The 26,162-nt window shown below is 45.6% G+C and overlaps 1 protein-coding gene across 10 annotated transcripts in view; it reads left to right on the top strand.

The window, feature by feature from the left end:
* Positions 1–26,162, top strand: part of PHF21A (PHD finger protein 21A) — a 307,695-nt gene that overhangs the window by 187,331 nt on the left and 94,202 nt on the right. For 6 of the 10 annotated variants that reach the window (XM_063944307.1, XM_063944300.1, XM_063944305.1 and 3 more), the window contains 4 exons: positions 19,742–19,954; positions 23,266–23,517; positions 23,633–23,722; positions 24,683–24,967. In XM_063944307.1, coding sequence (XP_063800377.1) covers positions 19,742–19,954; positions 23,266–23,517; positions 23,633–23,722; positions 24,683–24,967 — 840 coding nt within the window. The remainder of the gene's footprint in view (positions 1–19,741; positions 19,955–23,265; positions 23,518–23,632; positions 23,723–24,682; positions 24,968–26,162) is intronic. The other 4 variants (XM_063944303.1, XM_063944299.1, XM_063944302.1 and 1 more) reach the window with 2 other exon arrangements.

Genomic DNA, 26,162 nt, shown 5'->3' on the forward strand with positions numbered 1-26,162 from the left:
CGACTGTCTGATTTGGCCGTTCCTGGTCTCCCATCCTCCTGCTGTCAGCAGCTCCCCGTGTGTGAGATCACAGGAAGCTGCTGGAGGGAGCCGCACTCAGCCGGGGAGCGCTGCCGGGAGAGAGGAGCCTGGCCGGGGGACGCCTATCAGAGAGGAGAGTGTCTTCCACCGGCCGCGGCTCCAGCTGCCCCCCGTCAGTAAGCACTCTCTGTCTCTCCCTTCCTCGCCCTGCTGCCCCATCTCATCTCCTCAATCCAACTTTTTTTAAAGTTGGATTGAGATTGTTGGAAACAAGGCCAAAACCTGTCGGATTTGGCCCCGTTTCTGACAGAAGCACGCGAATCGACGGCTATTTCGATGATCCACGTGTTTTCCGACAAGTCGCCAAAAAACAGCCCCTATTGAATAGGTCGGAACCCCTTCCGACCTAAATCAGTCGGAAACTGCCGTCTTTCCTACAAGACGGCAGTTTCCGACTCTTATTGAATATACCCCTAAGTAGTCATTAATTGTAACTGTTTGTCTCTTTTCTAATGGTTTGTAGTTTTGAAATAATAATCATTGACAACAAATGTAAAAACAAAGCATTTTCGGTGCTTTGATACATTGCTGATGCAAATCTTACATTGTCCATGTTCTGCTGTATCCAGCAGCAGCAGCTGTCTTCCTGCTGAGCAGTGATTGGCGGGCACCATTTACAGAAGCCGGCTCCCTTCTTCACTCATAGCAACAAATGGCTACGTTTCATATCTGACTACGGTACTGTTGCTGATCTACAGCAGGAATGATGGCTTTATCTTACATGCCAAGCTGAAACATAATCGCAGTGGGTACAGTTGTCTTTCGCACAATCGTCGCCCCTTTTTTTAACTGGGTTTCAAAAGTTTCCTTAGAACCATACATTCAGCTCCAGTTATGTTACCGGCAGACGTTCAGCACATGTATAAATGGGCACACAAGCGCTGGTACTTTCTTAGACATTCTGGTTCTTTGGCATAATTCCACTAGTTCCCATCTGTGATGCTGGCTTGTTGCCCAGTGTTTGTAAGGCACTGACGATGATCAGGTAGGTATGGCGGGCAGTGTAACACCCTCTGTATCGTTTATGATCTGTCATCCCGTTGACCAGAACTTTTTTCATATTTTGTAATCTGAGTACTGTAGCTTTCTCTGACGCCCTGAGCAGCAATATAAACACCTTGCATGGCAAAATCATCACAATATATAGCCCCAGAGGCTATGTATGTGATAAATTACCCCTGCCAGAATTCCTGAAAAAAGCGGGAGAAGTCCGCGAAAAAGGGGCGGAGCTATCTCCCTCAGCACACTGGCACCATTTCTCCCTCACAGCTCCGCTGGAAGGAAGCTCCCTGGCTCTCCCCTGCAGTCTACACTACAGAAGAGTAAAAAAGAGAGGGGGGGCACTAAATTTAGGCGCACTATACATATATAGCAGCTATAAGGGGATATAATTTAGTTAATCCCTGTATTATATAGCGCTCTGGTGTGTGCTGGCATACTCTCTCTCTGTCTCCCCAAAGGGCTTTGTGGGGTCCTGTCTCCTGTCAGAGCATTCCCTGTGTGTGTGCTGTGTGTCGGTACGGCTGTGTCGACATGTTTGATGAGGATGCTTATGTGGAGGGGGAGCAGATGCCTATAAATGTGTTGTCACCCCCTGCGGGGCAGACACCTGAGTGGATGGACTTGTGGAAGGAATTACGTGAAAGTGTCGACTCCTTACATAAAAAATTTGATGACATGCCAAATGCGGGACAGCCGGCTTCTCAGCTCGTGCCTGCCCAGACGTCTCAAAGGCCATCAGGGGCTCTAAAACGCCTGCTACCTCAGATGGCAGACACAGATGTCGACACGGATACTGATACCAGTGTCGACGACGAAGAGACTAATGTAATGTCCAATAGGGCCACTCGTTACATGATTGAGGCAATGAAAAATGTTTTACACATTTCTGATGTGACCCCAGGTACCACAAAAAAGGGTATTATGTTTGGAGAGAAAAAACTACCAGTAGTTTTTCCCCCTTCTGAAGAATTAAATGAAGTGTGTGAAGTAGCGTGGGCTTGCCCAGATAAAAAATTGGTAATTTCTAAAAAGTTACTAATGGCGTACCCTTTCCCGCCAGAGGATACGTCACGTTGGGAAACACCCCCTAGGGTGGATAAAGCGCTTACACGCTTATCAAAAAAGGTGGCAATACCGTCTCCGGATACGGCCGCCCTAAAGGAACCTGCTGATAGAAAGCAGGAGGCTCTCCTGAAGGCTATATATACACACACTGGTATTATACTGAGACCAGCTATTGCTTCAGCATGGATGTGCAGTGCTGCAGCTGCGTGGTCAGATTCCCTGTCGAAAAACATTGACACCCTAGACAGGGACACTATATTGCTAAACATAGAGCATATTAAAGACGCTGTCTTATACATGAGAGATGCACAGAGGGATATTTGCCAGCTGGCATCTAAAATAAGTGCACTGTCCATTTCTGCCAGGAGAGGGTTATGGACTCGGCAGTGGACAGGGGATGCAGATTCTAAAAGGCACATGGAAGTTTTGCCTTATAAGGGTGAGGAGTTGTTCGGGGATGGTCTTTCAGACCTAGTGTCCACAGCAACGGCTGGGAAGTCAGCATTTTTACCACATGTCCCCTCACAACCAAAGAAAGCACCGTGTTATCAGGTACAGTCCTTTCGTCCCCAAAAGAGCAGGCGGGGTAGAGGCGCGTCCTTTTTGCCCAGAGGCAGAGGTAGGGGAAAAAAGCTGCAGCATACAGCCAGTTCCCAGGAGCAGAAGTCCTCCCCCGCTTCTTCTTCTAAGTCCGCCGCATGACGCTGGGGCTCAACAGGCGGAGCCAGGTACGGTGGGGGCCCGTCTCAAAAACTTCAGCAATCAGTGGGCTCGCTCACAAGTAGATCCCTGGATCCTTCAAGTGGTATCTCAGGGGTACAGGCTGGAATTCGAGACATTTCCCCCCCGCCGTTTCCTCAAATCTGCCTTGCCAACAACTCCCTCAGGCAGGGAGGCTGTGATAGAGGCAATTCACAAGCTGTATTCCCAGCAGGTGATAGTCAAGGTGCCCCTACTTCAACAAGGACGGGGTTACTATTCCACAATGTTTGTGGTACCTAAACCGGACGGTTCGGTGAGACCCATTTTAAATTTGAAATCCTTGAACACATATATAAAAAAATTCAAGTTCAAGATGGAATCGCTCAGGGCGGTTATTGCAAGCCTGGAAGAGGGGGATTACATGGTATCACTGGACATCAAGGATGCTTACCTGCATGTCCCCATTTACCATCCTCGCCAGGAGTACCTCAGATTTGTGGTACAGGATTGTCATTACCAATTCCAGACGTTGCCGTTCGGCCTGTCCACGGCACCGAGGGTATTTACCAAGGTAATGGCCGAAATGTTGATACTCCTTCGAAAAAAGTGAGTTTTAATTATCCCATACTTGGACGATCTCCTGATAAGGGCGAGGTCCAGGGAGCAGTTGTTGGTCGGCGTAGCACTATCTCAGGAGGTGCTACACCAGCACGGTTGGAGTCTAAATATTCCAAAGTCACAGCTGGTTCCTGCGACACGTCTACTGTTCCTGGGGATGATTCTGGACACAGTCCAGAAAAAAGTGTTTCTCCCAGAGGAGAAAGCCAAGGAGCTGTCATCTCTAGTCAGAGGCCTCCTGAAACCAAAACAGGTGTCGGTGCATCACTGCACGTGAGTCCTGGGAAAGATGGTAGCTTCCTACGAAGCAATTCCATTCGGCAGGTTCCATGCCAGAACTTTTCAGTGGGACCTGTTGGACAAGTGGTCCGGATCGCATCTTCAGATGCATCGGTTGATAACCCTGTCTCCAAGGACCAGGGTATCTCTGCTGTGGTGGCTGCAAAGTGCTCATCTTCAAGAGGGCCGCAGATTCGGCATACAGGACTGGGTCCTGGTGACCACGGATGCCAGCCTTCGAGGCTGGGGGGCAGTCACACAGGGAAGAAACTTCCAAGGACTTTGGTCAAGTCAGGAGACTTCCCTACACATAAATGTTCTGGAACTGAGGGCCATTTACAATGCCCTAAGTCAGGCAAAACCCCTGCTTCAAAACCAGCCGGTTCTGATCCAGTCAGACAACATCACGGCAGTCGCCCATGTAAACCGACAGGGCGGCACAAGAAGCAGGACGGCGATGGCAGAAGCCACAAGGATTCTCCGATGGGCGGAAAATCATGTGTTAGCACTGTCAGCAGTGTTCATTCCGGGAGTGGACAACTGGGAAGCAGACTTCCTCAGCAGGCACGACCTCCACCCGGGAGAGTGGGGACTTCATCCAGAAGTCTTCCAACTGATTGTAAACCGTTGGGAAAGGCCACAGGTGGACATGATGGCGTCCCGCCTAAACAAAAAGCTTGAAAAATATTGCGCCAGGTCAAGGGACCCTCAGGCGATAGCTGTAGACGCTCTAGTGACACCGTGGGTGTACCGGTCGGTTTATGTGTTCCCCCCCCCTCTTCCTCTCATACCCAAGGTACTGAGGATAATAAGGAAAAGAGGAGTAAGAACTATACTCATTGTTCCAGATTGGCCAAGAAGAGCTTGGTACCCGGAACTTCAAGAATTGATCTCAGAGGACCCATGGCCTCTGCCGCTCAGACAGGACCTGCTGCTGCAGGGGCCCTGTCTGTTCCAAGACTTACCGCCGCTGCGTTTGACGGCATGGCGGTTGAACACCGGATCCTAAAAGAAAAAGGTATTCCGGAGGAAGTCATTCCTACGCTCATTAAAGCTAGAAAAGATGTAACCTTACAACATTATCACCGCATATGGCGAAAATATGTTGCGTGGTGTGAGGCCAGGAGGGCCCCAACGGAGGAATTTCAGCTGGGTCGATTTCTGCACTTCCTACAGTCAGGGGTGACTATGGGCCTAAAACTGGGTTCCATTAAGGTCCAGATTTCGGCTCTGTCGATTTTCTTCCAAAAAGAACTGGCTTCACTGCCTGAAGTTCAGACATTTGTTAAGGGAGTGCTGCATATTCAGCCTCCTTTTGTGCCTCCAGTGGCACCGTGGGACCTCAACGTGGTGTTGGGTTTCCTGAAGTCACATTGGTTTGAGCCACTAAAAACCGTGGATTTAAAATATCTCACGTGAAAAGTGGTCATGCTTTTGGCCTTGGCTTCGGCTAGGCGAGTGTCAGAATTGGCGGCTTTGTCATGTAAAAGCCCCTATTTGATTTTCCATATGGATAGGGCAGAATTGAGGACTCGTCCCCAGTTTCTCCCTAAGGTGGTATCGGCTTTTCACTTGAACCAACCTATTGTTGTGCCTGCAGGTACTAGGGACTTGGAGGACTCCAAGTTACTGGACGTAGTCAGGGCCTTGAAAATTTATGTTTCCAGGACGGCTGGAGTCAGGAAGACTGACTCGCTATTTATCCTGTATGCACCCAACAAACTGGGTGCTCCTGCCTCGAAGCAGACTATTGCTCGCTGGATTTGTAGCACTATTCAGCTTGCGCATTCTGCGGCTGGCTTGCCGCAGCCTAAATCTGTAAAAGCCCATTCCACGAGGAAAGTGGGCTCTTCTTGGGCGGCTGCCCGAGGGGTCTCGGCTTTACAACTTTGCCGAGCTGCTACTTGGTCAGGGGCAAACACGTTTGCAAAATTCTACAAATTTGATACCCTGGCTGAGGAGGACCTTGAGTTCTCTCATTCGGTGCTGCAGAGTCATCCGCACTCTCCCGCCCGTTTGGGAGCTTTGGTATAATCCCCATGGTCCTTACGAAGTCCCAGCATCCACTTAGGACGTCAGAGAAAATAAGATTTTACTCACCGGTAAATCTATTTCTCGTAGTCCGTAGTGGATGCTGGGCGCCCGTCCCAAGTGCGGACTGTCTGCAATACTTGTATATAGTTATTGTTAACTAAAGGGTTATTGTTGAGCCATCTGTTGAGAGGCTCTGTTATGTTCATACCGTTAACTGGGTATAGTATCACGAGTTATACGGTGTGATTGGTGTGGCTGGTATGAGTCTTACCTGGGATTCCAAATCCTTCCTTATTGTGTCAGCTCTTCCGGGCACAGTATCCTAACTGAGGTCTGGAGGAGGGTCATAGTGGGAGGAGCCAGTGCACACCAGTTAGTCCTAAAGCTTTCTTTAGTTGTGCCCAGTCTCCTGCGGAGCCGCTATTCCCAATGGTCCTTACGGAGTCCCAGCATCCACTACGGACTACGAGAAATAGATTTACCGGTGAGTAAAATGTTATTTTTATTATTTTATTTTTACCGTTAATGCTACTGCTAGTGTGGTGGGGTTTTTTTTTTTTGGTGATGTTTTTGTTTTTAGCCAGCCACAGATAATTTAGTTTAATGTATTTTTTAGACACTCATAGTATATTCATGAAGGGAGCTGTACATTGGTTTAAAACTTTGTTAATTCACTTTTGGAAAAATTATGTAAGCGTTCCGTCAGCCTAGGGGGCCACAAAAATGCCTAGAGGGCAACGATCTAAACAGTCCCGTTGGGGGGGGGGGGGGGGGATTTTAGCCATGGTATCTGACTTATAGATTCAGGGGATTATTCAGAGTTGGTCACAGATTTTGCTATCGCAGCAAAATCTATGACCACTAGAATCACATACTGGGGGACACCCAGCATGTGTGGCTCTGCCCCGCGATGCGATGGCAGTTGAATTGCGACCACATCGAATAGAGGGAGACCCCTGCATACACGGCAAGGCTGCATATGCAGGCTCTTCAGCTTCATGTTTCCACTCGCAGGAAACGCAGGCGACGTCATCAGCACGCCCCGAAAACAGTTACGGCATTTCTGCGTTTCTTGCTCCCTCCCAGCGCTGCATCGCCAACCCTGGATGCGATCGCATCATGATAGCATGTGCACTGCGGCCACCGCGCAGACGGGGAAAACACGACCTTCAGATCGATCGCAGCAATAGCTCTGAATAAGGCGCCTAGTCAACATGTTATAGTCATTGGTGGTTGTTGAACTAACAGTCCCAGCATTCCGTTTTAAGCAGAGCATGCTGGGACTTGCAGTTCCACAATAGCAGACGGGGTTGCCATTTGCCTCCAATTTCTTGCAATTGCTAAAATCTGGAAAAAGTTATCAGAAAATATGTGCGTTACTTCCCTCATTACAGGGATGCCATATAGTAACTTCTTCAGACAATGGAACAAACGTATCCGGGTTTTACACATTACAGCTAAATATAGATGTCTGTATGCATTTATAACCTGTAGGTGACATCTTGGCAAGTAAGGAGCAGTCCTGAGGAGATGTGTGGTGTTGTAAGACGGCTGAACTATAAATATGACATGCGCTATATGTGGCTGCTAGTACTGACCAATATATGTGACTGTTCCAGGACCTTATCAGAACTGGAGATAGGAAACAATATAGAGTTTCATTTCTTGGGACTTTTTATTTTTTTATTTTGTTGATTTCCCTATGCGCAGACTGTAGTTGTTGTGTATTTTTAGTGGGGGTTTATTGTACTTTTATTATACATATCATGGTGTCAGGCTATAAACAGACTTCATATTTATTATTATATCTTCTTGGTTTGTTTCTTCAGACTGATATCAATGGTTTGTTGTAGATTTACGAGTGTCCTGTGGCTACGGAATAGGTATGTTATCCCGGTCGTCGGGATCCCAGTGGTCAGAAGACAGATGCCGGAATCCCGGCAGCTGGAATACCAGCGGCGAGCGCAGCATGTCCACTCATGTGCTCACTGCGCTCTCCGCACTTCGGGCACACTAATCTATTCCCCCTCGGGTGGTGGCGTGGGCCACCACCCAAGTGGGGATTCCGGGTGGTGGGCGGGATTTTGACTGCCGGCATTTCAGCGGATGGCGGGATTCCGGCATCTGTATCCCGACTGATGGGATCCTGACAACCGGCAAATTGACTGCATACCGTGGCTACTATGGCAACCAGAGTCACTTGGTAGATGTAGGAAGCATGGAGTCTTTAGAACTCCCCTCTGAACTCTGTTTACACTGTGACATTCCTCTCCCCTCTCTGCCATCACATGACAAGCTGAGAGGTGTGTGTGTGCGTGTGTGTGTGTGTGTGCGTGTGTGTGTGAGCCATGCAATGTCGTCTGTGTGTTCTCTGTGACATTCAGCCCCTCTCCTCCTTAGCATGACAGGCTGTGTGTGTGTGTGTGAGAGCCATGCAATGTCATCTGTGTGTTCTCTGACATCCAGACCCTCTCCTTATTAACATGACTTGCTAGCAGTTGTGAGTGTGTGTGTGTGTGTGCCATGCAATGTCATCTGTGTGTTCTCTATGACATCCAGCCCCTCTCCTCCTTAGCATGACTTGCTGGCAGCCTTGAGGGTGTGTGTCTGTGCGTGTGTGAGCCATGCAATGTCGTCTGTGTGTTCTCTATGACATCCAGCCCCTCTCCTCCTTAGCATGACTTGCTGGCAGCCTTGAGGGTGTGTGTCTGTGCGTGTGTGAGCCATGCAATGTCGTCTGTGTGTTCTCTATGACATCCAGCCCCTCTCCTCCTTAGCATGACTTGCTGGCAGCTGTGAGGGTGTGGGTGTGTGTGTGTGTGTGTGTGTGTGTAGCAGACTCGCGGTTCCGGTATGAATGGTCGACCATGTTATGGTCGACAGTCATTAGGTCGACCACTATTGGTCGACATTGACATGGACACATGGTCGACATATGAAAAGGTCGACATGAGTTTTTTAACTTTTTTTGGTGTCGTTTTTTGCGTAAAGTGACTGGGAACCCCAATTAGTGCACCGCGTCCCCTCGCATGGCTCGCTTCGCTCGCCATGCTTCGGGCATGGTGCCTTCGCTTCGCTCGGCACACTTTACCGTTCCAATCGTAGTCCATGTGGATCGTAAAGTATGGAAAAGTTCCCCAAAAGAAAAAAAAGTTAAAAAACTCATGTCGACCTTTTTCACGTGTCGACCTTTTATGTGTCGACCATGTGTCCATGTCGACCATGTCAATGTCGACCAATAGTGGTCGACCTAATGACTGTCGACCATAACATGGTCGACCCTGTGAACGGATACCCAGACTTGCTGGCAGCGATTCATTTGTTTGAGATAACGAGCACCCGTGGAAAGTGGCCTGGAGGTATTTCCACTGCTTGCTGGTTGCGGCAGCCACATTTACAGCAGGCTGCAGTTATGGCATACTCTGCATTCCCGACCAGCCCCGAAGCCCTGCTTTACACAGAATTCTGCTCCTACCTCAGGAGGATACAAGCATAAATCCACAATAGGTGCAACCTCAGGGCTGTTCACCCAAAACAATTGAATTAGCTGCCCGACACTCTAGACAGGAGCTAATTCTTTCAAACCGTTGAATCGACACCACTGTGTCTGGCTGCGATACTTGTGCCTGCTTTGTGCACTGTAACATCCAGCCCCTACTTCTCCCCTCTCTCCTATAACATGACACGCTGCAATACATTTGTTTGCCCTCCAAAGATGTTTTGTAAAAAAAAAAAAAAAAGATAGTCGTTTATCTTAGCTTGTCCTCACGTCAACCTTCATTTACAATGCTTGAAAGATGGTATTTAAAGAATAATTATACAGAAAATGTGTGTGGGAGTTCTGCTTTTACTTTGTGATATCCAGAAATAACAAGACTCTTTTACATCTGTGTGCTGCATGTGTGGCCAGAATACTGCTACGATGCCCAATAAGGATGCACATGAAATCTGTCAGATCATTCTCGGATATGTTTGTAAATGCTGCTGGAAGATCGCTGCATTGAACGCTGCGTGTACATCTTCCGTGATCATCTCAGAATCCTTCCTTCTGCTTTACCATAGGGCAGTGATGGGGAACCTTTGGCACTCTAGCTGTTGTTAAACTACACATCCCAGCATGCCCTGCTACAGTTTTGCTTTTTGGCCATGCTAAAACTGTAGCAGGGCATGCTGGGATGAGTAGTTAAACAGCAGCTGGAGTGCCAAAGGTTCCCCATCCCATCTCCTCCTATAAGATTGCCGAGATAAGTGTCTAAATCATGAGACCGGCGTGTGGACTTACATTGCCTGGCCTGCTCTCTGCACTTTGTCACTTTGCCTAATTGTAATGCAGAAATGTCTGGGTTGTAAGGGGTAATAACCATAACAAATAGTGTTTTATCCCATACTTTTTCCTTTTGCAAAATATGTCTTGGTCAGTAAGCATTATATTGTATGGATACAGTGCAATACTGAAACCACCTGCTCTCAGCGGACGCTGTGACGCTGCCAGTACTTTGGCATGGCTGCTTTAGACGTGATCGCTGTGGCAGCTTTTTGCTGATGTATGAACTTAAGCAGGTGTCATGCATTCAGCTGTACTGTCATGATATTGGGGGGTATTGCAATTATGTGGACTGTGAGATTACTAAGTAGCAGGGAAAGGCTGGTTTCATTGTCATCTGCTTTCTGCATTTGCTCAGTGGGTAGGATTGCTTTGTAAGCTTTTTTTTTTTCTTTTCCTTCCTCCTTTTACTCTTGACCTGATATGAATTATGCATTTGCTCTGGTTTAGCTGGCTTTGGGTGTTCCATCATTCTCCTCCCTCCATTATACTTGGAGTCATATTCATTTGACTGGCTCGTTGAATTTGATTTGTTTTTATTTGGAGCCGGAATCCCTAGGCCATCAGAATATGCTCCGTTACACCAGCAGAACAGCTGACGTGCTCTTTCTTTCTATATGAAAGTCCTGCACAGAAAATAACGTTCCTAGGCCACACTGGATTTTATTTTTATATATAACTGGAGCTGTGGGTGCAGGAATACAATTGAATTCCTCAGTATGCTCATTGCAGTCTCTTTAACTCGACTACATAGCAGATGTAACAGAACATCAAACTTTTTGGGTTCTGTAAATGTTATGTATTTTTATAAACTAATTGTTTTTTTATGTTTTTTTTTTGTTTTTTCCTTTTAAATATTGGTTAAAAATACTGTTGTAATTATTATATCTCCACATATTGGCTTCTTTAACTTGGTATGTAAAAGTACTATTTAAGAACATCCCGTTTGTTTGACTGTAGATAGCCTTTGGGTGCAGCAATTCCTGTCCACGGGGTGTTTGCATATGGCGCTCAATACTAAACAACATGAATCCCGATTTGTAGCGGAATCTCAGGGTCTCTCCTGGTTACGGAAAGAGGGGGGAAAAGTACAAAACATTATGAAAGATAGGTGTAAACAAAAACAGGATAAAACACTTACCTTGTACTGTCCCTATTCCTCCCTATGGTCTAACTTAAAAGTTGTGAAAATTGTCTGAAAGTTGAATAAATATTGTGACTAACTTGTCATATAAATTCACATTTTATAACATTCTGTCTTTGTGTGTCTAAAGGATTCAGAAAAGATAGTTTTTGGCTCTTGCAATGTTAGATTTGCACAGGGAATTGTTATTGTTGACAGTAATGTTTCTAAATTAAGCTGGGTGAGAGAAACCACTTTTGGGATGTCCATTGCAAAACAAACAAACCAACCTTTTCACTGAATCAGTAATATTGATGGTTTGCGCCATCTGTTGCTGGTGGCCATCCCTAAACTACCTCTGTGAACTATGGAGTATTGGGAAATCCTTGCTTTGTTCGTGTATCAGCGGCCGCTCTGACCACAGATGCTGTGTGCTGATTTATTCATTTCATGCGGATGTTGAACCAGATTATATTTACAAACATACACTCTGTACCGTTCAGTCATATGACTTGCTTAGTGTGACTCTCTTTAGCTCCATCTGGTGGCAGAGAAACGTAATGCACTAAATGTAATGCAGATTATTATTATTATTATTATTATTATTATTATCCTTTATATGGGGTTCCGCAGCACATTGCATAAACGGTAAAAACAAAATGGGAGTAAAAACATATGCAAAAGACTTGCAGTACAAACATTGCAAAGCATAGGATACAAGCTACAGTATATAGACATTATTACATGTGCAGTCACATTACACACACAGGTTAGTTCTGCCTGTTAAGCCAAAAGGTTTGGTTCCAATGTGGACAAGGGAACAGGGCCCTGCTCGTGAGAGCTTACAGTCTAGAAAGGAGGAACAGACAGAAGGAGGAGGGACAGAGGGGAGAGGTGGGTAGATGTGCTGGTCGGTCTTTTGGTCGACACTCATTAGGTCAACATGCATTAAGTCGACATGGCAAAGGTCATCACATGAAAAGGTCGACATGAGTTTTTCACTTTTTGAACTTTTTCATACTTTACTATCTACGATTGGGAATAGTAACCTGTGCCGAGCGCAGCGGTACTGGAGCGAGGGGACACGGTGCACTAATTGGGGTTCCCGGTCACTTTACGAAGAAGAAAACACCAAAAAAAAAAAATAACAAAAACCATGTCGACCCTTTTCCACGTCGACCTAATAACTGTGTTGACCTATTTCAGGTGTCGTCCTAGTCACTGTTGACCAATAGTGGTCGCTCTAGTTACTGTCTATTCACACACACCGTGCACTGATAACACTTCTCCCCCACATCGGAGCATCATACATTCTGACATATTTTGCATCCGTATCTGTAGTGAGCTTTACATGTGAATGCATTATTAGTATGTAAGAGCTTTATTTTGGAATCGTTATGGATATGTTCTTGGCATGGTCCTGCATTAGTGTGGGTAACTGGTAGGTTCCTGTCACCCTCTGGGAGGCAGAGCAGGGAATAGTAGAGGTGTACTGATAACCTTTCTCGCCTATACCTGTAGAGGGCAGCACATGCAGTAATAACGGCTCATAGAGTGCAGCCTGCTTTACCAATGTTATATACAGGATGTACCAAATGCTTTCGTATGTCCCTCACGTGCACCTCTTTATGACACATTACTATGTGATACTGGTGATCAGTTGGCTGCATTTTTTGGGTTATGTTAAGTGGCTTTCTAATGTGTTTTTTTTTTTTTTTAATTGTCCTAAAATGTGTTTTAGTCTATTTCCCTTTTGTGTGTTCTGTGCTGTTTTCCTGCTGCTTGTTCACGACAAATGAAACGCTTGTAAAAACTGTCTCCAGATCCAGCCAAGCATCTGGAAGGATAAATTATTGGCTTAACAAAAAGATTTAGCGGAGCTTTGTGTTCCCTCATTATCCTGTGCGGAGAGCGCTTCCTCAGGTGCACTTACATACTTTTCTGTGCCACTTTTGTCAAGCTCATTTTTTTTTCACTTTTTCATTCTCCGAAATGTAATTTTTAATGTGATCACAGGAATGCATTTGGAAGGTCGACTTCTTCCATCTATAGTGACAGTCTGCTCTCCGGGATGTGTACTTTCAGAGTTGCCAACAATACAAAGCAATTTCCAGGGGCACCATGCGGCTGGAGAGATGAGGCAGAGCCTGATGCAGACATAAATCCCTTCCTCGCGTGAACTGAACATCATTATCTGTCTTTGCATTTTAAGGGGGAAATGTATCAAACCTTCTATAGAGGTGGAGCGTTTGCCAATAGCAACCAATTGGCCATCTAGCTATCCCTTATCTAGCACATTTTTATAAAATGATAGGTAGGACCTGTCCTCTTTAGTTGGTTTGATGCATCCCTCTTTAAAGTGTATTTTAAATCCCAGATAATAAGACTAGTGAGTAATATTCATATCCAGTATTCCGTCAAAATATGTTTTTATTTTGCTTTTGGTCACGATCAATGTGACTTTTTTCCATAGACAAACATGTAATTGAGAAAAGTATACCTAGGAATCTGCTAAATAATTGTTGTGTATTCACCAATCACCATCTGCAGCCCTTCTATACGTTCCCTGACGATGTCTGTAAGTGAAATACGTAACGCAAGTGTGAGGTTGGGGGCGACTGGACAACAGTGGGCTGGCCACCCTCCGACCCCATCCTATATTTCCTCGGGATCCGGTCTGAAGATCGACAGTGTCTAGGTCGACAATGTTTAGGTCGACCACTATAGGTCGACAGTCACTAGGTCGACATGGATGGAAGGTTGACAGGGTTTCTAGGTCGACATGTGCTAGGTCGACAGGTCTAAAGGTCGACATGAGTTTTTCACTTTTTTTTTTTTCATACTTAACGATCCACGTGGACTACGATTGGAACGGTAAAGTGTGGCGAGCGAAGCGGTAGCGGAGTGAAGGCACCATGCCCGAAGCATGGCGAGCGAAGCGAGGGGACGCGGTGCACTAATTTGGGATCCCGGTCACTCTACGAAGAAAAAGACACCAAAAAAAAAAAAATTTCCTCATGTCGACCTTTAGACCTGTCGACCTAGCACATGTCGACCTAGAAACCCTGTCGACCTTCCATCCATGTCAACCTAGTGACTGTCGACCTATAGTGGTCGACCTAAACATTGTCGACCTAGACACTGTCGATAAAACGAACCACACCCATTTCCTCAGTAGTCCGCCAAAGCATGTGTACAGGGGGAATACATAGCTAATACCGGCGGCCGATATCCCGGCTGTCATGATCCCGAAAGCAGCATCCCGTTCGCCAGAATGCCGGCAGCGGGGCAAGCGCATTGAGGCCCCTTGCGGGCTCGGTGGCCCGCTGCGCTCGCCACATGATCTATTCTCCCTCTAGGGGTGTGGTGTATTTCTACAGGACATAAAGCATTTATATTATATATGCATGTTACTGGCAGGGTATTCATGGCACCACACCCTCCTCTTCTGCCCCCTTGTTTTATACTAGTCATCCCAAACATGGACACATCCAGTCCTGACAAGAACTTTCCTGTCTCCTAGAGAATATGGGACTACTGTCCCCAGGCAACTCATCGTAATCATCCGTTCAGTACCCATGACCTTTATAGCATGACCATGATTATTAAAGTAAAGTGGCTTTATTATCATCATATTGTAAATTAGACAACAAATGCCCTTATTCATGATAATGAAGGATGTAATACCTGATCCCAGTCTCTCTGCGGATGCAAAGTGATGCTACAGCTGCGCGGTCATCGTGCCTGTGGGGTCAGACCTCCACCCATGCAAGGCACTCGCGTTACTAGAGGTATACATAGGTGTATACAGAGGACTGGTAGGGAAAGCTTGTTTGCAGAGACCTCTCTTGTACTTAATCATTGTTTTTCATTTCTTTTTTTTCTTTTTTTTTGGGGTGTTGGAAAAAGCTTTTTGTTGCTGCATTTTAACCCCTTGGCCTCATGCTCAACAGACCACCCATTAATTTGTGTTTTTGTTGTTGTGAGAGCGACTGAATCGGCCACTTCCATTGACGTTGGCACAAGTGGGGGGGAAAGGAGGCAGGCTTTGTGGCTTCTTTCTGTCGTGTGCTGTTTTCATGCTTCTGAAAGCCGCTCTCTCTCTCTCTGTTTGCCTTCTTACGGGCGCTAATTTCCCTCCTATTGTAGTTTGCATAAGGGAATTGATCATTGGTTTAGGAATGCTTTCCCATTTGATAAGTGCCTCTGTTGAGTGACCCTTCTGTGTTTCCATAGGAACTGGTGTCTGACATACTCTTCCCTATTGTACGTGCTGCCAGTAGTGTGTAGAAAGGGTGAGGTGACTGGAGAGGTGATTGACAGCTGGAGAGTTTTGCCTGATTGTCTCTCGTAAGGTCATCTGTAAGGTCTTCCCTGCCACGTCCCGGAGACTTGTGCGTAACCGGCTGCGCGCAGTGCGCAGGAAGCTGCAGCATTCTGCGCGGCCTAAGGTTGCATATTTAGAGAGCAGGCAGTGAGACGGTTTCTGATCACTCTGCCAGGGAAAATAAATGCCCTCTGACTTTCACATATGAGAGTGACCTGCACTCCTCTTTTTCCACAGTGAAAATGTAGGGCTCATTCACCGGCCGGCTGGGAGATTGAATTAGGAGGCATAAACATGAACGCATGTTTAGCTGTATTACAGTGACAGGTTATGCTCTGTTCCCCATGCAAGCTATATTACGGAGAGTGGGCATTAATAGAAACAGGTTGCGCTGCATTTGAAACCTTTTTATACGTGGCATTTTATAGCGCAGTGTTGGTAACGAGCCCGTACTGTGTTGCATGTGTTTCATCAGCAGCTGATAGGTGTGAAGGCCTCGATGTCACTGATTTAGAATAAAAGGTTGCCTGTGCTTATTATGTGTAAGCAGTGGAAACTGATATTTGGCCATTCCTTGCTTAATGTGATTTGCACAGGTGCTGAAGAGTGAGTAATGCTTGGTCACTGTATGGCGTAGTACAAAGATTAAACTACGGAGAAGTAGCCAACCGCATATTAGGCCCTGCCCCCAGTCCCTTGTATTATTGTATCTCTGCAGCCTTCCATTTACCGGCTGGGGAAGGATTGCCTGTCTGTAGGTAGACTATAAGGACGGTCAGATAATCACACACGCACATAAAGCCACATTGAGCTCGGTATCCTATCATTTAATTGTTTTGTCACACTGTGTAGCCTGTCAGCAATAAAAATGCCTTTCACTGGAGGCAAGGATGTAATGAAAAGGCCAAAGTGTATTAAACGTGACGTATAATGCAGTGAATGACTAGCTGGCAGAGTGACTCCAAGTCATTTATCCACCTGATTGTGCACCTCGTCTATTCCTCCTGCGCTCTCGTGCTGCTGTATAATCCAGCGGAGCGTGTCTGGTTTGGTTAACAGGGCTGTATTGGGTCTGTGCTCTGCTCCCGTTATGTCATGTGCATTGGATTTGCAGACTCCAGACATCCTTATCAAATGCGGCCAGTTGGCGTTGCAGTTGTGTGGGCCGCTGTCATGCGGAAGGTTAATGGAGCGTAATTACAAGGCAGAATGAACTGCTTAACCACTCCACTCCGTTACACCTATGCAGTGAAGAGCAAGCGGTCTGCTCTTTGGAACACTGTTAAGCATATTTTTAAAAATCAAATGCAAATATGGACATCTGCCGCTTACGCTGCGCTGGTGACGGTCTCTGGCACTAGAACTGTAACACAAAGTGTAGTGCTCGTCCGCCCGGTTGTCGCATTGGGAGAGTGTTGTAGCATAGTGGAATTAAGTGTATTAGAAGTGTTTGCATTTCATACAAAGCCTTGCATCTCTGAGATCGTTGCTTCTGCTGTTACAGTACCATACCCATTGGTATATTTATTGCTCTGTAGTAGTTTTTTTATGAGGTTATCTATTGTATTCCTTTTATTTCATGGAAACACATCGGAAAGCTGGAGAGCTCTTGCCCTAGCAACATGCATGCAAGTGTGAGAACTTACCGTGCCCAATCTGCTGCTACCTCCCAGTTATAGAGGTTCTAGGTATGTGTACTTCTGACACCAGTATAGGACCAGAAGTGCCCGGTTCGGTCCATAGGAGACATGACGGCATTATTTGTGCAAAACACATCTTGTTAATAGAAAATGTAGCAAATGAGGGTCGCTGCTACAGAAGTACCTATTTAACGCTGTTTTAGTATTAGAGGCTGAGGCTTTCTCCTTGTTATTATTATGCAGCCCCCAAACTAACCAAACTTGCAGTCTGCATGTCATACACTGATAAGGATTCTGCATACTGCTGTAGGCAGGAGCCAGCTGACGACGCTTTGTAAACAAGGAATCCGGAGCCTACAGAAGGACTTGCATTCATTATCTCTGCTGCATACACTCCGATGCGAGATTGCTTTCTCACTCCGGTGCTGGAGAATACTTACAAGCATATTTGTTCTCGCTAGGAGGGTTTGTGTTATTTCCCAGCAGCATGAGGGTGGCGTGGCGCAACTAAATAACTCCTACTATCACAATTCCTCGTGTGATTGGACTTGCCCCTCTTGTTAGAACCATCTGGCTGTATCATTCTTGCAGCAGTCTGCTTCCTACTGTTCCCTTCTGCTGAGCCGCTTCAGCCTGAATAAGGGCTTGCATTGTTGCTGCATCCCAGCACGGCTGGCCGTCAGGGCCGTGTAAACCAATAAAGTCTGCTGAAAGAATTGGTGTTCTTATGCGCACCGCAGTATCTGTTAAGACCTCTGCATAAGTCGCCTGTTGGCAAATGACAGCTGGCTGGCTCCATCGCTAACTTGTAGTGCCAGACCGCCATCTATACTGCCTGCTCTTCCCATGTGCGTCTTTCCTTTTCCATCAGTTACAGGCACTGCTGCTCATTGTGTACTATGAAAGGCCCGATGATGCTCCGCACAGCTGGTTATAGAACTCTTGACAATCTCCTCTGATGGCTTTGATTTTGCTTTCTCCTGAAAGCTGTACTTCAGTGCAGGCCATACTTTTTGCAGGCAGAGTGCTGCTGATCAGACGATGATGATGCAACCAACAAATACAGTATATAGCGTGGGTTGTAAAACTAGACTGCAGAATACTGTCACACTTACAGTAAGTGTCCCCTACACACAGGGATGCAGAGCCTAGGTTTTCATCAAAGCACATTTATTTGCAGAGCAAGATGGCTGAGTTTGCTTTGCAGTCACTTATGGGTAGAGTTGGTCTGCGTAAGGTCAGTCTCTGCAAATTACCAGTGTACGAAGGGGGTAATTCAGACCTGATCGCAGCAGCAAATTTTGTTAGCTAATGGGCAAAACCATGTGCACTGCAGGGGGGTGGGGGCGGGGGCAGATATAACATGTGCAGAGAGAATAAAGGCGTGTACACACGGCGAGATTTGGGGTAACCCCGATTCTCACTGTGCGATCGGGACTAGGTTGGTATCACAAGCCTAGATGACTGTGCTTGCGATACTGACTATGTACGGTTTTGGCTAAGTGACAATTTTGACTATACTTTTTAAACTAGAACGTCAAAATTGACTTGCCTGCACAGTCTATCTAGGCTTGCGATACCAACCTTGCGGGACCGCGTATCGGGATCGCAAGGTGACTTTCACCTTGCGATCTGCATTAACTTTTCTTGCGATTTTGACTATACAGTCAAAATCGAAAGAAAAAATCTTACCGTGTGTACACACCTTTAAATTTGGGTTGGTTATATTGTTTGTGTGCAGGGTAAATACTGACTGCTTTATTTCTACACTGCAATTTAGATTTCAGTTTGAACACACCCTACCCAAATCTAACTCTCTCTGCACATGTTACATCTGCCCTCACCCCCGTAGTGCACATAGTTTCTCCCAACTGCTAACAAATTTGCTGCTGCGATCAGATCTGAATTAGGCATTAGGGGTGGAGTGGGTGCATTTTTCCCAGTGTAACTAAATGAAGAAATGATTTCAGAAACTCAAAAGTGGCACATGTGTTATAGTATTCCCACACTGATTACTGTAAGCCAAAAAGGAGAAGAAACGGAATTGTTACATGAGAGGTGGTAATAGAGGCTACACGTTTGATGTGGGGATTACACTTCCGCACCCTGCGGAGTCTTTTTGTCGCCTCGCCGCACACCCAGGTGCACTTTTAGTCTGCTGTGCTTTTGCCTTATTCCCAGAATTCCCTCTGTGGGGGCAGTCACTGAGTATTACAGTATAGCAACATTGCTCCTATTCCTGTACACCCCCATAGGTGTCATAGGCAAAATGAGCAATGTTATGTCTTTCCATTCTGTTACTGTTCGGACTGGCCACCATTGTAGAACTCCCTTAGTCTCTACTTAATGTGAAATCCGGTATGAAGTTAATGGCACGTTTCTTTGTCGTTTAGTTCATGCCATTAATCCTCCCACATTTTATTATTTAATATTTTTCTATTTTTTTTTTGTTCAAATAAATATTTTATTTATATGTCATCCTATAATATGTGTACTTAAACATTCCTTATACGCTTGTAACAAAAGGATTTTATTTTGTCTTGCAGAAACTCGTAGTGGAGCAGCTTCGGAAGAATCTCATAGTGAAACAGGAACTCCCAGACAACAGATTCCTTATCCAACCTCTGCTACAGCTAGAAAGCAAACCGCCAACACCACAAGTGCAGCCGCAGCCACACCAGATACAGCTGCAACAATTCCAACCGCAGCAGCTTTCCCAGACATCTGCATCACCTCTTCCAGGCCTGAGTGGCGCACAGGTGAGTGCCGACAGCTCGGTATCTGAGTGAAGCCGAATTACGGCCTGGGTGCGAAGGGACTTATAGACTGTGAATACAGCATTATCACCGCGGCCTCTGTTCCGGTCTGTCCCATTTGTTGGCGCCACTTTTGGTCTGCACCTTGTCTCCAGTTTCACATACAATTGCGCTTGTTTGCCGTACATTTCTGCGTATTCAGAATTGTTTCGGTAATATGTATCTTTTGGTTTGGTGTGGTTTTAGTAGTTTCATGCTTCAAAACGGAACGGACTACCATATATGTTTGGGCACATGCAAGTGTGATTTTATCATCTGTGGTTATAATGGTTTTAAAGGACACAGTTTAATTTAAAAGAAAAAAAAAAAGTTTTAGCTCCGTTTATTAGACCATAACATTCTAATATACTGAGGCGCATGGGAGCGCTGCCTGGGCCGTGGGACGCTAAGCCGTTCAGTTTGGGCGCTCCAGAGAAGGTGCTGTTAACTGGTTTTAGGGTGACCTTTTCTGCACGTATATTCTGCAAACTGGCTTTACCATCTGTGCTGTAGCCAGCGTGATAATGCTATTGTATCGGTGTTGCAAACCATGACTATACATATAGGGGGTTATTTAGAGTTAGTTGCAGTTTTTGCTAATTTAGCAAAAACTGCGACCTCTAAAATCGCATGTTGGGGGCTGCCCAGCACAGGGCAAGGCCGTCCAGGGTGTGTAGCACCACCCAGCGATGCAATCGCTGTTCAGTTGCTATTCAACCTCATATAGAGGTGGACCCCTGCCTGTGCAGCCACCACCACCATGTTTTCAATATCTTCCTGGTCCACTCCCACCCAACGCCCCCTGTCAGTCATGATGCGAACGCATCCTTAACGTGGTACGATTGCACAATGATTGGTCGCACACTGCGGCTGCTGCTTGTCCGCGGTGTGCAAAAAAAATTGTCACTGAGATGCGCACACTTATTGGGCATATATATTGTTGTTATGGATAATATTTCATAATGCAAGTATCCTGTTTAAAACTGAGAAGCGTACGTCTGCCAGTCCTGTATATGGCATGCAGCGTGTCTTGCTGAGTGTAAACTGGATGTAACCAAGATGAACTTCCCAAAAAGGGACTACTTTTTTACTTTGTACTTTTTTTTTTTTTTTTGACAATTCTATTTATTCAGCAGATTTATAAGTAGTCACCTAAACATATCGCTGCTCTTCCCTAGCAACCTGTGGTACAGAACTTTTTGTTTCTTGTTTCATATTTTTATCAAGTACTGTAGGTCATGTTGGTTGCTTGTCTGCTCATAGTTCTATTTTAGTAGGGGTTTTATTTAAAGCACATTCCATCTGTTTATTGAGGTGTTTGTTCTGTTTATGTATGTGATGTGACTAAATATGATTTTCCATTCATTCCATGCTGTGTGGACGCACTTGTGCAGCTTCATTATCCTTGTCTGTCAGTTGTGCTGTAAACTGTACGTACAACATGAGATAAGGTGACGCCGCCTGAGAGGACATCCTGGGACCTCATCAGAGGCGGGTTTCTGAAATTAGTCACAGTGAGCACGTGCTGGATGATCGGGCGCCGCCTATACTGACCCTGTGCGTGCGCACGAGCAGAGGAGAGCTTAAGCACCAAGGCAAATGCACTTTAATATCTATGATGGCAAGAAGAGGCTTTCTGTTTTTTCAGGATTTTAAGATCAAGACCCTTTAATAAACGGAGGATGTTCTTGCAGAACAGGCCATGCCACCACTCTGCACCAGTGGATGCTGTCTGGCTATAATAGCATTGCCATACATAAGCATTATGTATAGGTCATTGGTACGGCCTCATCTAGAATACTGTGTTAAATTCTGGAGGCCATATCTTTAAAAAGGATATTAATACATTAGAGACTGTACAAAGAAGGGCAGCTAAAATGGTGCATGGCCTACATCACAAAACATACCCAGAAAGACTAAGAAATCTCAATATGTATAGTTTGGAGCAGAGAAGGGAAAGGGGGGACGTGATAGAAACTTTCAAATATACCAAGGGTTTTAACAAAGTCCAGGAGGGAAACATTCTCCATATGAAGAGAAACAATAGGACATGAGGACATGCACTGAGACTGGAGGGGGGAGGTTCAGGGGAAATTTGAGGAAAAATTACTTCACAGAAACAGTAGTGGACAAGTGGAATAGCCTCCCATCAGAGGTGGTAGAGGCTAAGACAGTAGAGTAATTTAAACATGCATGGGTTAGACATAAGGATATCCTTACATAGAAATAAGGATCAAATAAGGTTTGAGGTAAGAATATGGTATAAAAAAAAAAAAAAGGGGCAGACCAGATTTGCCAAGTGGTTCTTATCTGCCGTCAAATTCTATTACGATTGCATTGCTCTGAGAAGAGCATCCCTGGGCATATCTCAGAGCCGTTTGGATGGTAAAATCTTGCTAACATAGATTTTGGTTGTAGCATGTTATTATTGCAGTAGTTGTGCACTGGTCAGATCCGTACGTCAGCTGGTCACCTCTGCAGATCCGTACGTCAGCTGGTCACCTCACCTCTGCAGATCCGTACGTCGGCTGGTCACCTCTGCAGATCCGTACGTCAGCTGGTCACCTCTGCAGATCCGTACGTCAGCTGGTCACCTCTGCAGATCCGTACGTCAGCTGGTCACCTCTGCAGATCCGTACGTCAGCTGGTCACCTCTGCAGATCCGTACGTCAGTTGGTCACCTCTGCAGATCCGTACGTCAGCTGGTTACATATATTTGCTAGAGATGCCAGACTTAGGGGTGTATTTACTAAAGTGCAGGTTTATAGAAGTGGAGATGTTGCCCATAGCAACCAATCAGATTCTACGTTATATAGCACCTTCTAGAAGATAAAAGCTAGAATCTTATCTGTTCTATAAACCCGCACATTAGTAAATATACTCCTTGCAGTGTACCACAGTCCATATCTGCCTTTGTCTCCGAAAACTTTCCTCCCTCAGGCTCAAGTGATGGGCCACTCCATCCGCTCTTGGTACCATCGGTCGTATCACGTTTCCCTAACTAAGATGTGACACCACTTTTATCTCATGAGTGGAGGCAACAAGAGTCGACGTTTCATTTCTAAAGTTATTTGGTGTTTCCATTACAAAGCTATTTATTGGCTTCAGATAACTTTCCCTGTGTTCCCTCTTCTTTGTCTTTTATGTTTGACTATCTGTTGCATTCTTTATTCAGAATTCAATCATTTATTATGTCCAGAGTGTAGAAAGAACGTAACCACAATATTTTGACCTCCTTAATCTTTTTTTTGTACCCCTCCTTCTGTTTCTCTCAGAAGACTGTGGCAACAGCCTCTATGATCACGGCAAAGACTCTACCTCTCGTGCTGAAGGCCGCAGCAGCGTCCATGCCCACTTCTGTACTGGGGCAAAGACCAACCATCGCCATGGTGACTGCCATAAACAGCCAGAAAGCAGTCATCGGTTCTGACATACAAAGCGCCGCAATCAACCTGCAGACATCTAACAAGATCACCAGTCAGGGAACGGAGACATTTCAGATAGTGGCAAAAAATGCTGTTACTTTGGTAAGTGATAATTCTACGTTCTGTTGTCGTGGCGTTTGATAAACCGCATTGTGCGTGACCGGTTATGCCATCGGTCAGATACATTCCATTGTAGTAAGGTTTCATTTTTTTACAGCAGGTCCAGGCAACAACCTCTCAGACTATCAAAGTTCCCCAGTTCATCCCACCTCCTCGGCTGACTCCTCGTCCAACATTTCTTCCACAAGTGAGTTTGTCTGATCACTTTCCCTTTCCTCCTAAGTTCTTGGAAGGTTTATTATGAAAATATGAGTTGTGAATGCGCGAGGAAACTTTATAGCCGGCATGTCCAAACTGCGGCCCTCCAGCTGTTGTGAAACTACATATCCCAGCATGCCCTGACAGTTTTGCTGTCAGAGAATGCTAAAGCAGTTTGGACATGCCTGCTTTATAGCATTATAATCCATAATCTCCTTTCTGCCACAAATATTTCAGAAATGGGATACACGTGAGGCAGAAATGTGGTACAATAGATAAATACTGCAGTGACGTTCTGGAAAGCGAAGAGATTTGTTTTACATAGGTTTTTTGTTTTTTTGTTAAGGGGGGAATTCAGTTAGACCCCATATTTTACAGAGTGTAAACAAATGTGGCAAGCTAGTGCTATTCAATTTTCTCTGGCATCCATAAGGGATATTGGGGAGACTTAGTACGATGGGGTATAGACGGGGTCCAAAGGAGCCGGTGCACTTTAAATTTCTTCACTGGGTGTGCTGGCTCCTCCCCTATATGCCCCCTCCCACAGGCAGTTTAGAAAAAAGTGCCCTCAGGAGAGGATGCACACTCTGCAGCTCCAGAGAATGGGTTCGCTGCACCCGAAAACAGGCGATTTATCTGGGACCTCTTTTTGGGTCCTTTTGCTCAGACCCTAAAAGAAATTCTGTTAACTGCAGCCTGCTGGGTGATTGGATAGTCCTGAGGGATCAATTTGCCTGTGATAAATTATGGCAATTATTATCCTCCCACCCCTTTTATATTGTTAATATGGTGCCATCCTCATGGGTTTTGTTCTCGCCACGACTGGTGCCTGATTGGCTTACAGTCATGCCTAGTATATGCTATTTATTTTCATCATGTTGGTTTTTTTGTTTTTGTTTTTAAATCCCTCGTAGGATCATTTCCTAAACCGTTTTATTATTGATCACAGGTGCGGCCAAAACCAGCAGCACAAAACAACATTCCCATTGCCCCTGCTCCTCCCCCCATGCTGGCAGCCCCTCAGCTCCTCCAGCGGCCAGTTATGCTGACGACAAAGCTAACGTCCACCTCCCAGAACTCTATCCATCCTGTGCGCATTGTAAATGGGCAACCCACAGCCCTTTCCAAAGCCTTCCCCACAGCACAGCTCACCAGTATCGTGATCGCTGCACCGGGCACAAGGCTGGCAGCTCCACAGACTCTGCAGCTTCCAAAACCAAACCTGGAGAAGCAGGTACGTCTCCCTGAGGGGCCGCAGCTACAGGCACAGTGTAAATGTATAATCGTGTCTGTATAGGATATGTACTGCATGTGCTACATCAGAGATGCACCATGGTGTTGTGTTACTGTGTGCTGTACTATATATTAACAAGTCATTTATAATGCTGTACGTTGTCAGGAGCAATCCACCTACTGATGCGTCCTCATGCACCAAGCCTCAATACGCCATGCGGCATGAGACGACCGGGGCATGTGCGCCGCACCAAATAGTGTAGCGTAGCAAGTTTTTCTTTACATTTGCATCTTACATGACAACACTTCTGTATGTGCTATGGGTGCATTTTTCTATGTAATTTTTGAACCTGGTACAATCTCTGGTTCTCTACTACATTATTTATTATTATTATTATTACTACCAGTTATTTATATCTCGCACACATATTCCGCAGCGCTTTACAGAGAATACTTGGCCATTCACATCAGTCCCTGCCCCAGTGGAGCTTACAATCTACATTCCCTATCACATGTACACACACACATATTCATGCTAGAGTTAATTTTGTTGGGAGCCAATTGACCTACTAGCATATTTTTGGATTGTGGGAGGAAACCGGAGTACCCGGTGGAAACCCACGCAAGTACGGGGAGAATATACAAACTCCACACAGTCAGGGCCATGGTGGGAATCGAACCCATGAAGTGCTGTGAGGCAGTAATGCTAACCATTACACCATCTGTACTGCTCCTACATAGGTTTACTGCTTTCCACTTCTACAGAGTCTTGTTTGTATGTAGATAAAGTATAGATTCCGGCACCATTTCAGCTAGGTGGGTTATAACATCTGTAGAGTTCTTACTGGCTGGCAATATATGGCTATCGGAAAGTTGTGCTATCACGTTTTGTGACATGGGTATGTGTGTATGTATATGTGTGTGTGTGTATATAGATAGATACATACATAGATCTATCTATATTACAGTATTTCCCACAGTAGTGGGAATGATGGCACTCTCCAGACTTGATAAGGAGCAATAATCAAAAAAACATTTAATGAGAGAAAAAAAGCATAGATCTCACAGTTCCAAGCGACATGCAAGAGTTCACCAACGTTTCGGTCCACGCCAGGACCTCTTTCAAGGTGTATGCAGCACAGCCAACGAATCAATAGTAGTCACATTAGTAGACAGGGAACTGGAACATGGAACTG

Source organism: Pseudophryne corroboree, chromosome 11 (assembly GCF_028390025.1).
Source record: "Pseudophryne corroboree isolate aPseCor3 chromosome 11, aPseCor3.hap2, whole genome shotgun sequence".
NCBI classification, from domain to species: domain Eukaryota; kingdom Metazoa; phylum Chordata; class Amphibia; order Anura; family Myobatrachidae; genus Pseudophryne; species Pseudophryne corroboree.